General features: G+C 42.2%; 1 protein-coding gene across 4 annotated transcripts in view; it reads right to left on the bottom strand.

Annotated features, from left to right (window-relative positions):
* The window catches only part of SAMD4A (sterile alpha motif domain containing 4A), a 208,388-nt gene that overhangs the window by 74,960 nt on the left and 119,196 nt on the right, over window positions 1-14,232 (bottom strand). For all 4 annotated transcript variants that reach the window (XM_063091946.1, XM_063091949.1, XM_063091950.1 and 1 more), the window contains exon 3: window positions 10,758-11,276. In XM_063091946.1, the coding sequence (XP_062948016.1) occupies window positions 10,758-11,276 (519 nt within the window). The remainder of the gene's footprint in view (window positions 1-10,757; window positions 11,277-14,232) is intronic.

Here is a 14,232-nt window from a genome sequence, read left to right as displayed (position 1 = left end):
CACAAATAGATTAATCCATTCCTGAGGGTATAGTCATGATCCAATCACCTCTTAAACACTGCTATAGTCTGATTTCCCACCTTCTTAAAACTGTTAAAATGGGGATCGAGCTTCAATGAGTTTTGTGGTGACGTTTGATCCACGGCAACACATTTCTCATTTAATCCTCACAACCATCCTAAGAAGCTTTCTTAACTCATTTTCACTTAACCAACTTGCTGGACCAAGTACTCTGCTTGACCTTTAAACAACTTATAGATGCTCATGGCTTACCTGCTCCTCCAGGACCTTGTGCCTTTCTTCTCCCCCCAGATGACTTGCAGGTGTACCAAGGGTCATTTGAATTTGTTCCCAAACCTGTTTATGCCAGTTGTACTTATTGTAAATATGAGGGTACGTCAAAAAGTTTGTGGAAAAATAGAATTAAAAGATAATACAAATATTTCCATGAATTTTTGACGTACCTTCATACACGGTTTTAAAAAGTATTACAGAAATGATGACATATGAGTTATAAAAAGTTAATTGTACAAAAACTTAGTTAAATGCTTTAGAAACATTGTTTTTGCTTAAAAATTTACTATTGAATTTAGTGTGAGTGAGATAACTCTAAGCTAAAAATAAAGACCAGAATCTAGATTCTGATTGTTTTTGCAAATGCCTTCAAATTCCTGTTTTGCTTAAAGAAAAAATCAGAGACAATAATGCATTAAGGGTATGATTCATGCAGGAAAGACAAAGAGCAACATGTCAGGGACCCTATCCCCAAAGAAAGGGCCATCACGCTACACAGAAGACTGCAAATGAATGTACATATTTATGTTTTAAGTTGAAATAATATGTTTAAGGTTTTATTCTTTATGATTCCCTGCTTTAAACAGCTATTACAATGAACACATCAACTACTCAGCCTGATCAAATCAATTAACAGGAAAATTTGTTTATTCCGTTGTTATAGTTATGAAGGGAGGTCCAGAGGTCAAGTAACTTAGCCATAGCCATACACCTAGTTCTTGGTAGAGCTGGATTTTAAAACCAAGTAGTCTGACTCTAAAGCCATGTCCTTGATCAAGACTGCCTCATTGTTTATACCCAAACTTGAATATCAAAACACCACTCACAGCCTTATAATTCCCTTTGCATAGCAGGGTCTCACTGTGCAAAGCTGATCACTCAGGCATAAAATAACCTGTTAGGAATCTTTTAGCTCCATATGGGTTTTGCTGGGCTTTTCCAAAAGGAAGCATCTCAGTAAGGCTGGCTGTGAAACAAATCTCAAAAGCAAACGCTGAGCTCTCATTGGCTCCACTTTCTAGTTCTAGCCACGAAATTTGTCTATGGCAATAGTCCAGACGTTTAGCAAGGAATGACTATCCCGGAGCATGTTGGGAGTTTTAGCCTTTCTCCAACCCAAAAACTCTTTATAGCATTTTCCAGATGTTCAAACTCCTGCCTATCTCACATCGCCTTCCCCATCCCCTTCTCTTAATCGACTTATGCCTGAGATTTCCTGAAGCTGTATTTTGCCTAACAGAATGTTACCGGCTAGGGTGGGGATAGGGACATAGCAGGAATGATAGTGTTTAAGGGTTAGGAAATAGAGTCCGAATTGACAGTAGTTGCTGCCACTAAGATTTACCCTCACCTTGGTACATGAAACCATGAAATTCAGGGATTTAATTTGCTTGAGGTTAAGACATCAAAGACATATATAAGCTACAGTTATGATACATCTTTCTTTAGTGCGACCTGAGTTTGCCCCTGGAAATCTTAAAAGCGAGAAAGAAAAAAAAAAAGTAAATGCAAATTTAAAAGTTTTCTTGTCTTTTTGTGGAGCAGCTGCTGTTAGTCTATGACTCTAAATCTTGTGCAATAATAGAAATCACGAGACTACCGAGCTCAAAAAGAGTCTTAGAGATGCTGTCTTGTTCATCTCCCTACCTCCGCCTCTCCTCTAGACTAGTCCAACTTAAGCCATTTATTCTAGCCAGAATCCATCCTATTTTTTTTTCCATCCTATTTTTAAAGTATGGTGGAGAATGCGAACACAACTGCCTTCCTCTGTAGTTCATCTAGTGTTTAATTACCCTTAAGTTCAAAAAATTCCTCCCAGATAGGGGACAGATGGCACAGGCTCCTGACCAAGGTGCAAGCAGCTCAGGAGGTCTTCACCTTTTCCCAAGCAGTGCCATGTCCCATGCACCATGAAGTAGGAAGCTTCTTGCTTACTCTAGCGTTTTTCTGGTTGTTCTTCCCTAAGGGCTAAAAAATAAACACTAGGCCTAGTGAGGAACAACACTGTCCCGTAAAACCTTGGACAACTGGAAAGGAGAGAAGGACTAGTCAGTGGCAACCTTGGGTCCTCTGAGATGTCACTGAGCCATCTCTAAAGCGTAGCATGTATTAGGAAGGCCAGTGCCATACTAAAAAAAGTTTCCCCCAAAGAGGAAGGAAGCTAAAGCTAAAAATATATCATGCCAGCTGTTATAAATGCTTCTCAAAGGAAGCAAACCAACTATTGCGTTAGTTACCTCTTTGAAGAGCAAATGAGGGGTTAAGGAAATAATGGAATTTTTCAGCTACATGCCAGGTTGGCTAGATTTTGGGGAGGAAGAAATTTTCCACCGAGAAAAGAAAGCCCGTTGGCGAAAGACAAAATAATTCCATAAAAATTTAAAAGGAACTCCAAACTACACCCGTGGCTGCAAAGGCTTAGGGTGGGGATGACCTGTAGCTCGCAAAACAGAATCAGGGTTTTCAGGCCTAGTCCTTCCTTTTCAGTTGTTACGAGGACACTTGCAGAGGTGTCTTTTCTTGTCTGGCCTGCCTAAAAGCTGCCAGATCTCTCTTGTCTGGAAGAGCTGGCTGCCTAAGGGGCCAATAGAAATGGAGGACTTTTTCTATTTGCAGATCGGGGCTCCCAAAGGAGCCAGCTTCCCTGAAATTCACTCCCACCCCTCACCTTGCCTGCTGAAGTAGTTTTGTTCTGAATTCTGCCTCTATGGGGCCTAGCAGAAATCCTTTCCATAAAGGAAAAGACCCCTCCACCCAGGAAGGCCAACAAGAAGTAACCTCTCAACCACTCCCCCCAAAATCCAGGCACTGGATACTCTAAGTAATTTTGGCTTTTTAACTTCTAATTTTGAAATTGTTATAGATCTGCAAGAAATTGTAAAGAGAGGTCCCATATACCCATCATGCAGCTTCCCTCAAGGTGACATCTTACATAACTATAGTGCATTATCAAAACCAGCAAAATGACATTAATACAACAAAACTAACGAGACTATGGGCCTTACTCATACCTCAGCAGTTTTCATATGTACTAATTTTTTTGGTGTGAATTTGTGTATAACTCTATGGCATTTCATCCCATGTATAAATTTGTATAACTACCTTCATAATCAAGATCACAGTATGCTTTTAAAAGTCTGTTAGTTTTGAAACTGATTTGGTAAAGTAAGTCACAAAAGGAGCAAGAGTAACAATGTCACTCTGATGATTATGACAGAAGGCTAAATAATCAATATTATTACCAAATATTTAGTGAATTCCTAGGGACATTTTCTCATTTATTTTGGAAATTCATTATTTCATCAACATCTGCCTGGTGAGCTCAGAAATTTATTAAGTCCCCACTGTTCAGCAAACATTTATGACAGGGAGGGCGGACAAGCTTCAGCTCACATGCCATCTCTTACTGAATTATAGTGGCTTCCTACGGGGGCACACCGAGGAGGATTCGGAGGCCACACCTGGGCCTAGCAAGAGATAGCCATTAGTGAACAGAGGTGCTCTGCTGTGGGACAGTGGCAGCTGAATGCATGCCAGAAATTTGCCATCTCCAAAACTTCTGTGACTTTTTTTTTTTGACCGATAAGGGGATCGCAACCCTCGGCACAGTGTGGTCTACACCACGCTCAGCCAGTGAGCGCACTGGCCATCCCTATACAGGATCCGAACCCGTGGCCTTGGTGCTCCCAGCACTGCACCCTCCTGAGTGAGCCACGGGGCCGGCCCCTTCTGTGACTTTTTGAACCACACAGTGTTCTAGGTGCTGGGAAAGAGAGATAAAGAAGACACAACCCCTGTCCCTAAGGATTTCATAATCAGGAAGGGCAGGTGAACATGTTGACCAAAGTCTGCAGCACGGAATGCTAAGAGCTGATATTGAGGTGTGTGGTTCATTTCAGTGCAAAGCAAGCCCACAAGTGGCTCCTCTGCTGCAGGGAGTCACAGAAAAGCAGCAATTTAGGCAGGTCTCGGTCTGTGTGCTGTACAGACCACCAAAGCTGTAGGTGGCTGGTCTACGTGGGGCAAATTCAGGGTCAGAGAAAAACAGGAGTCCACTAGCAACTCACTGAGTCAATCTCTGAGGACTGGATTAGCAGGGCAAGGCATGTAACTTGGATAAGAGCCAGATTCTGCGGCCTGACTGCCTGGGTTCAAATCCCAGCTCAACGACTTGGTCTATGATGCTGGTCAAGTTCCTTAACTTCTCCATCCCTGAGTTTCCTCATCTGTCAAATAGGGATAACAATCATTGGGTTATGAGGATTAAATACGTTAATATTTATGTAAAGGGTTTTAAACAGTATCCAGGATATAGTAAACACTCTGTAGGTGTGTGCTGTCATTGTTCATTTACTTTTTATGGCCTACGCTACCAAATTTTTAAATTTTAAAAGTGCATCATTTCTATCATCAGAAAAACATCGATTGATATTAATAAAATAAATACTAACGTTCTAAGCTGTACCATGAATCTGTAGAAGTGCACAGATCAAATGAAACATTTTGGGTTAATTTTGGTACCCAAAGTTTCTGAGTTCTTGTCTCATACTGGGCTAGCAAAAGTCAGCGTGTTTTCAAATCCAAATGTAAGGAACGCTAAGAAAAGTCAAGTATTGCAATGATTTGAATAGAAACAAGTTCATTTCATTTGTAGCTGCAGCACAAAGTTTTCTTCCAGGTCCGAGTCCACCAGTGAAGAGGAGAAAATGAAAGGCAGTCTGGGGCAAATGGAGTGGCACTGACCTCCATGCAAGGGAATTCTGCAGGCTCCTCAGAAAGCCAGGAAATACTTAACTCTTTTCCCGAATGGCTTACTTTTTCTATAGCAGACTTCAGACTGAGCCAACTTCTATGCACCCTATCATTGGAATTGCTTGTGATGTCTGAAACAAAGTTGACCATGCCTTGTGTAAGGTTTGCGACAGCCAATACATTGGTCTTTTCTGGTCCCACAGGCTCATGATGAAGAACCTGCACATTCTTGCTCTCAGTCATCACGCACCTGAGTAGCCTTACAAGAAGAACAAGGTACTGAAAAATACATTCTTCCCTCTCTCCTGAAGTGCCTTGATGCTATCCAAAATGGTGCTTAATAGACTTCTCAACCTGCCCAAACCATTCTTCTCTTACCTCATGGAAGAAAAGTCCTGCTCAAATGTCCTTGAGATCTCACTTGATTTAACCTCTGCAATCAATAAAAGATACTCTCACCTCTGAATGGATAAAAATAGGTTGATTCTCATTAGATTAGGACTTAGCTTTTGCCCCTACTCTTAGACTCCTTAGTTACCTTCAAAAACTCTGTGTGAACCCATCACCTATTTTTAATCCCTTCTAAACAAAATTTTTCTCCACCTCAAGGCACCAATATCTTAAAATCAACATACACCCCAAGTCAAGCTTGTAGCTGGTTCATCTCTCTATCTTGTCATTAATCTCTTTGGAATCATTAACTCAGCTTTCTTCATCCCTTAAATGCCTATCATGTGCTAAGCACTCAGTTTACCTCTATTATACCTCCTTGATAAATCCAATGGTCAATTCTTGGTCCTCATCTCATTAGACCTATGAGTAACATTTCACTCAGTTGATCACGTTTCTCCTTGAAACATTCTCTTCATTTGCCTTGCAAGACACATAGTTGAGTTTTCTCCAACTTTGATGGTTTCTCCTTAGTTCCTCTACTGATTCCCCCTCTTTTCTCCAGCCTTCAGGTTAAAGTTCCCAGGCTCAGGGTCCTTAATTTTCTTCTTGTTCTTTATCCCTGCCTTGGTAATCTCATTTAATCTCATAGCTTCAAATACCACCCGTGTGCTGGTCACTCCCAAATGTCTATCTCAGATCAGTCCTCTCTCCCAAACTGCATGCCCATATATCCAACTGCCTATCCAACATCCCTGACTGTCCAATAGACATGCCAAACTCATCATATATGACACTGAACTCCTGATCTTACCCGCAAACCTACTCTACTTGATAAAGATTTTCCCCATCTCAACTGATAGCAACACCAGTTGCTCAGGCAAAAAACATCACTCCTTACACCCTCATTCGTTCTGTCTGGAAATCCTGTTGGCTCTGCTTTCAAAATATACCTAGACCCTGACTGCTTCTCACCCTTCTGATACAGCCATTCTGGTTTGAGCCATCAACATTTCTTGTCTGGATTACTGCAACAACCTCTTAACTGGTCTTCGTGTTTCTGTCCTTGCCCTGGTATGATCTTTCCTAACACAGCTGCTGAAGAGGTCCCTTTAAAATGTGAGTCAGATCATGTCATGCATCTCCAACAGCTTCCTACAATAGCTTCCTGGTTTACCAGAGCAAAAGTCACAGTCCTTGCAGTGGCCTGTGGTGCTCTATAAGGATCTGTCCCTCCTCGTTATCTCTCCAACCTCCCCTACCACTGTCTACTTCACTCCTTTTCAGCCACCAGCCTTCTTGCCTTTCTCCAAATAAGCCAGGCACTCTTCTGTCTTGTGATCTTTGCTCTCGCTTTTTCCCTGCCTGGAATGAATACTCATTCCTCCCGATTCCCGTACCTCTTTCAAGTCTTCGCTAACACATCTCCTTCTCAATGAGGTCTACCCTGACCACCCTGTTTCATACTACAACCACCTCACCACCTAGGCTTGATTCCTTACCTTACTCTTTTTCTTATTTCCATATCATTTATCAATCCCTAAAGAGTGGTGTAATTTACTTGTATACTATAATTCATATACACTAGACTGCGAGATCCATGAGGGGCGCCAACTTTGTCTTATCCACTGATGTGTCCCAAATGCCTTGAGCAGGCCAGGCATACAGTAGGTGCTCAATAAACATATTCTAAGTGAATGAACAAGTAAATGAACCAATAATGTATGTCTAAGTCAATACAGAATCCTAATCCTAATTGCACCTAGGAACATTTCTAGTATCCATTCCTTCTGCTTTGTACCTGCTCCTATCCTAATGATACTTTTATTACTTCACAACTGTTTACTTGCTATCCATCTGGTTTGCCCACAGACAACCAATCCCCCCAGTATGGGGTTGCTCAGGTCACTTCCATGCCCACGGTGTAAATGCTCAGCCTTTTGAGGGCCTCTCTGATCCCTCCCCTCAGTCTGGTTTTACTGTCTTCCTTTCCTTTGTGAGCCCCTCCCTCCCCTTCACTGTCCACCAACCCTGTCTGCACACTATAGCCTCTATCCCTTTGCACATAATGCATATTCCTACCCCAAGTGCCCCCTACTCCAATTCTTCTTCCCCTTTCCATCCTAGCTTAGTTCCCATTTCCTTTGCAAAAGCTTTCTTGACTCTCCAGTTCACGAGGGTCTCTCCATTCTGTACATTCACAGCACTTACAGTATAGACCCCACTCAACTGACACTCAACCCTATGTACCTTGTGGCAGTTCTTAGAGTATTATTTTACTGCATTTTGATATAACTCATGAATTGTTATGTGAAATTTCTATGGATAAGTCTGGTACAAAGGGATATTTAATTTTTAATTGTGAGACTGCTATGTCTTCTCTCTCGAATTATATTATAGGTTCCCTGAAAGTGCAAATGGTGTCTTAGGCTTCCTTACATTTCTCATGGACTCACAGTGCTAGACACACAGCTGGTTGATAGAATGTATGTGCAGGGCAGTTGAATGATCTGGAATCCATATAGGGAGGAAGCTATGAATGCTAAGGCACTTTGCTGAAGATAAAATGACCAAAGGAACAAAATACCAGTGGAATAACTGAAGGTTAAAAACAAAAATAAAGACTGTAAGGGGGCAGTTTTCTAGTTAGTTACTCTTCATTAACTGTCATTTATGTGGCTGATAATTTGAAAATGTGTAGCACTAATTGACTTCAGTTCTTGTAATCACATGGTTTTGTGCAGATTTTTTTTTTTCACTTTGAAAGAGTTTAAAAATGGTAGCTCTCCAGTGCGATAGAAGAAGCTGTAAGTCCAGCCCATTTTTCTTTTGCAGTGGGATGGACACATGCATGTTCAAGGCCCCCGGACTACTCTGCATGGTCCAGGTTCAGGGAAAGGGGCTTATCTCAGGTGACCTTCAGGACTGAAAATGAGGGCACGGACTCTGGATATCAGTGTTAGCACTTTGCTCCATCCTGTCTTCCCCAGTTTCTTTCATTTATTCACCTGGCAGACATCTATTGATGCTTACTGTTGCCACTCTGGCCAGGGCTGGGTGTTTACAAAATCTTCTTTATCCTCATCACAACCCTCGAAGGTTCCCATTTTACAAGTGAGGAACCTTGTTCAGAGAAGTTCAATAACTTGGCCAGGTTGTAGTTAGCAAATTGCAGGTCTGGGATTTGGATCTAGGAGGGTGTGATGCCAAAGTCCTTGTTCTTTCCACTGGTTAGGCTGCCTCCCAGGTGCTTAGTGTTGATACAGGCACAAAGAAACCAATGACCCAAAAGTCATTTGCTGAACACAATTGAACCACAACGACAATGCTGAGGAGCACAGCAGTGCATTAATGTTTTGTTAAAGAGATATTATTGAAATACAAATGTGGACATAGCCTAAGTGAATGAAACTTTCTGGAGAGATCTAAGTTCTCATCTCCTTCACTGATACTCTGAAGGAGGGTCCCAACCCCTTTCTTCTTCCAGAGATATCTAATCTAGTCATCTGGTTAAACCTCAGAGTACTTTTCAGCTCAAGTACTACAAAGGGGTTCAAAGGTCTCAGGAAGGCCATGACAGTCATCTGTAAATTTCCTTCCCTCCATTGGGCTGGGTGGCCACAGTGAGAAATAAGTGCCTGCTGATTACATTCTGATGACCATCTTAAATGTACTAATCTTGTCATGACCCGACCTCGAATGTATAAATCAGTAGATGAGAATGTGTGATGAGCCAAGGCTAATTTCAAGACAAATGGCATAAAACAACCCCTTAAAATCCAAAAGACCATGTTTTGAGAGTGCAAGTGGTTCAGAGCTTGCATCTTTCCCAGCTATCAAAAAGTTTTACAAGAATTACTAGATCCCATCACTGACCCAGGAAACTCAGGCCAATATACTCTGTCATCTGCCTGCATGTGTCTGCTTTAATAGTCCCAGCCATCACTCCATGTCACAGAGGCTAGTGAAAATAGTTCTTGCTTGATTACTAGGCTATGAAAGAGACTGACTGCCATCAGATCCTCTTACCTAATAAAGTAATGATGCAATAATCAACTAATTCCCCAAATATGCAAGATACCAATACCTAAATGTAAAAAATCAAAAGAAGAATTTTAAAAATCTCATGTCATAGCAATATCAATGCAGTATCTTAATTATTTCGTTGTTTATTCTACTAAGCTACTGTTGCAATTAATGTAGTTCTACTTCAACACTCCTATGTATTTGAGAAAGCCATTTAAAGAGGCCCAGGAGCCAGAAGATCCAAGTGTATATACAGGCCAAGAAGACCTCACTGCCAAACATTAGTCCTCTCATCTCTTTTAACTGGAGGTTCCTGCATGTTGACAGGCACATAAGGTCTAATTGCAAAAGTTTTACCTAAGAAAGTTATCTCGCAGTGACACTGTATTCATGGACACACTCAAACTAGCATCAAGGAATACAGTTTGATGATGGCCCCCTCTCCCATTGCTGTTTTACAGGCATGAAAGGTGTGTTTATCACTTTGCTCAGCCTAAGTGGGGAGCCACAGAGAGGACTCCCAGTCCCAGTGCCCAGCTATGGGCACAGTACTATGCTTCAGTGGTCAAAACAGTGGAGGACAGGCCTCTGCTCTCCCTCCCACAAAGCAGGACCTGACCCTTCTCTCCTAAGGGGTCACAATGAGTGAGAGGAGATCCACAGCATTCACACCAGACCACAGCACAGAGCAGCATTCGCAGTTAGCAAACCTGCTCCTCCTGGTCGGGAGCAAAAGTTTCCCTGACAGCTGGGGATTAAAACCAGGAAGTGCAAGGGGAGGGAACATTCCAGGGTGAAATAAAAACAAAAATAAAAATAAAAGAGAAAGAAAAAAAAAAGAAAAAAATTAAAAAAGAAAAAGAAAATGCACAAAGCCCACGAGGTGGGCTGGTTAACCATGGGTTAGAATCAGGTTTAGAGAATCACACGTTAACTCTGTGTCTCAGCAAATCCAAAAACCCCAGGGTGAAAGACATGTGGGTAAAAGCCATTCATATTTGTGGAAATTTCCCTCTTTCACGATTTATTCTCTTTCTCGCTTATTTCTTTGTTTTTGGTCTGTTTGTAACCCAAATTGGTTACCATTAATCACTTTTACCTGCCCAGCATTTTCATCGTTCCAGAGTCAAAGAGCAACAAATATGGGTTCCAAAGAACCCTTTCCCACTACCAATTCCAACCAGCCCTTCTCTCCCAGGGTCACAGGGTGCTCAGAGCAGACACTGTCAGCCGGACATGCCACACAAAGCAAGCCACCAAACCAGACTGCGTTAAAGGACTTCTAGGCGACTTACTTGTACTTGTGCTGGTTCCAATCGTATTGATTGTGGTGGGGACGGATGAGGAGGAGTAGAGGGGCACATGGCCATTCTCACACCCCAGGCTTTTGTCTTGCCAGTTGGAGGCGTTGATGCAAATCCCAGAATCCCGAGAGTTTTGCCACCCATTGAGCTTGTCATCGGAGTTTTGTCTTTGGTGATAGTAGTGCGTCTGCCCATAATCCACAGAGTCCGAGCGGCCTCGGTTCTGGCTGCCAAAGCTGGTCGACGTGCGGTCCTCCAAGTGATTCAGCCACATGGCTAAAGCACTGCGGTCTTCCAACGAAGTGGCTGGATGGATCAAAGCATAGGAAAGCAGCTGCCTGCTCTCCTCGATGTGCTGGTTGTGTTCAATAGAGTGCGCCAGGATTTTGGGCAGCAGTTTCATATACTCTACTTTTGCATCGAGGTTTCCTGGCTTCAGCAAAGGCAGGTGAGTTAACAGGAGGGAAATCACTTTATCCTTGGATTCCTGTTGCCATTGGTTAATGATTCCTGAGAAGGAAAATATACAGGGCAAATGAGCAAATACACCCACAAAGACACCAAACACCACACGCTAGGGAGAACTTCTGTGGATTAGATTCCCAATCTATGCACCCTGGCTAAATTTTCTCCAAACAGCCTGTGCACTGGATTGGATAACTGGCCTCAGGCTTCTAGGGCCCAGGGACTTCAATGAAACACAGATCAAACATTCTTAAATGTCTGGGTGCTCAATCTAATTCTCATTCACATCTCCAAAGAGGCAATGACTATTTTGGTACAAACAAATGGAATTCACAGCCATGCTTCCTTTCTTAGCAAAGTCTAGCCCCACCCCCAGATAGACAGGGGACAAGGACTAAGAAACTCCATAGAAAAGTGCATGTAACAAGGGTCCACCTGCCAGAGTCCTTGGGGTGAGGCTGCCTCCCCTCACCCAGACATCTATTGAAAAGTGACTCAAATCCTGGAAAAGGCATTTGTATAAAATTGGTAAAACTCCCTAGATGGAGAAATCTGTCAGGAAAAACAGGACTCCCCTCATGTGGTTGGGTAAACCTGCACCTTTCTCCTAAGAAGCTGATTCAGAGGAACCACTGTGGGGTCAAAGGAGGGATTAGCAAGCATCCAACACTCAGCTCCAGGTGCACTGCTGGTCACACAGGCTAAGTAGGCTGTTTTTCTTTATGTGAGGATCTGTTTTCTTTTTTTAAAAAAAAATTGTGGTAAAATACACATAATATTGACCATTTTTAACCATTTTAAGTGTATGGTTCAGTGGCATTAAGTACATTCACAATGATGTGCAACCATCACCACTATCCATCCCTAGAACTTCATCTTCCCAAACTGAAATTCTGTCCCCGTTGAACAATTCTGCACTGCCCCCTGCCCCTAGCCCCTGGAAACCACCATGCTATTTTTTCTCCATGAGTCTGACTACTCTAGGTACATCAGAGAAGTGGAATCATAATTGTCCTTTTGTGACACTGTCTTATTTCACTGAGCATAATGTCCTCAAGTTTCATTCATGTGAAGATTTGTTTTTAACACAATCACAAGGATCCCTCTGTCCCCTCCCACTCAAAATCTAAACAATGCACTTTGTGTTGATTGGCTTTCAAGAAGTATCTTGTTCTGGACGTTGATAGTTATCCATAGGTTCTGGGACCACAGTATAAGAAACTCCCTTCCAGAAAAGTCATCCCTGAAACCTGGAGACCTCACCTCTGGTCCACTGATGATGCTAAAGGGCTAAGGGCTGGGCAGTCCTGGCTTTCACACAATATCTGCACGGGTGGAAGGGGTTTCTAGAATTTAGCAGAAGGGCTTCACAATTCTAGCTAGGAACACACATAACAGAACAAGCCTAAGGGTCACTGTTGACTATAAGCTACAAATGCATCAGGCTGTACTGCAAGGCCTCTCAAGAGCACAGGAAAGAACACTTTCAAAAAAAGTATCAGCATAAGAGGGATGGTGTATCATGAACAAGCGTGGGCGTTGGAATCAGGCAAACCTGTGTACCAACCCCAGGTCTGCCACTTAACTTGTGGTGGGATCTTGGTAAGTTACTTAACTTCTCTGAGCTGCTTCTGTCTCTCCAGTCAAGAGTGGTACAAACAGCACTTGTGCCTCCTTGTGCTTTTGGATTAAATGAGGTAAAGTATCAAAAGGACCGATCAAGTACTTGGTGGAAGTAACTTCTTCTACCGATCTCTGCATTAGGCAGACCCACATTAAAGTGATGTGGGTGGTTTTGGATACCATGTTTTAAAAGTAACATAGGGAAATCAGAGAACGATGCAGGGAAAGTCATTAAAAATTACCAAAGAGTTGGAAAAGGTGAAAGAAAATGGAGTTATTGTGTTTATAACAATAGGAAAAGACGTTTCACTCTCTTCAAGTGGAGATTTCATCAGGTGATGCTGAAGAGTCAACTTTTTAAAGTAGAAGGCTCCGAACCGAGGCAGGAGAGATTAAGATAGGATGAGGTGAAGAACTGAGCTGCCAGAATAATAAAAGACTCAGAGTCACCAAGGAAGCCTCTAGAATCTCTGTGCTAGGGATTTGTATAACAGAGCTAGATGGTCTGGAGCAGCACCATTCAGAAGTAATATAATGTGAGCCATGTGTAGAATTTTAAACTTTCTAGTAGCCACATGAAAGAGTAAAAAGAACACGGTGGAATTAATTCTAGTATTTTATTCAACCCAATATATCGAAATATTATCATTTCAACATGTATTTAATATAAAATTATTAATCAGACATTTTTCCATCTTTTGTGTGTGTTAAGTCTTCAAAATCCAGGGTGTATTTCATCACGGACAGCACATGTCAACCTGGCCTAGCCACAGCTGAAGTGCTCAGAAGCCATATGTGGCTGGTGGCTACTGAAACGGCTAGCACAGGGCTGGAGACACTCGGATGGGAAGGCAGGCAGGAGGGCACAGATGACCTCAGCAGGTCCCTCCTTGTTCCCTGACTCTATATTTAGCTAACTGCCACCTGACACAAGACAACCCTCGAGCATTCCCCTAGGTATAGCCTTCCTTTTAAAGTAGCTCTGGAAATGAAGAAAACACCAAATCTAACTTTCTCATCAGTACGTTTTCAGCAAACAACAGGCATGACTGAAATGATAAATATGCTTAGAATAAAGATAAAATCTGTTCATTAGGCCCAAGAGGCACTGGAAAGAAGCAAAAGGGGCTGAGAGGAAGATAAACCTATGCCATAAGCCAATCCTAATCAAAGGAAGCTATTGTACACCCTTGAAAATGTACATTTAAAAATAAAATGTGGGAATAATCTTTAATAAGAATTTACAAGGAGGAAGAACTCCTGTTTCTGCTAGGTCATTTCCCTGTCTGGATATTCTACCCTTCCGCAAAGGTCAGCTGTGAAAAAAAAAAAAATTCAGGAACAAAAAACGTGAATAGGACTCAGAGTGCAAACGAAA

Source organism: Cynocephalus volans, chromosome 3 (genome assembly GCF_027409185.1).
Source record: "Cynocephalus volans isolate mCynVol1 chromosome 3, mCynVol1.pri, whole genome shotgun sequence".
NCBI classification, from domain to species: Eukaryota; Metazoa; Chordata; class Mammalia; order Dermoptera; family Cynocephalidae; genus Cynocephalus; species Cynocephalus volans.
Note: the sequence above shows the minus strand (reverse complement) of the source record. Positions and strands in the feature narration are given on the sequence as shown.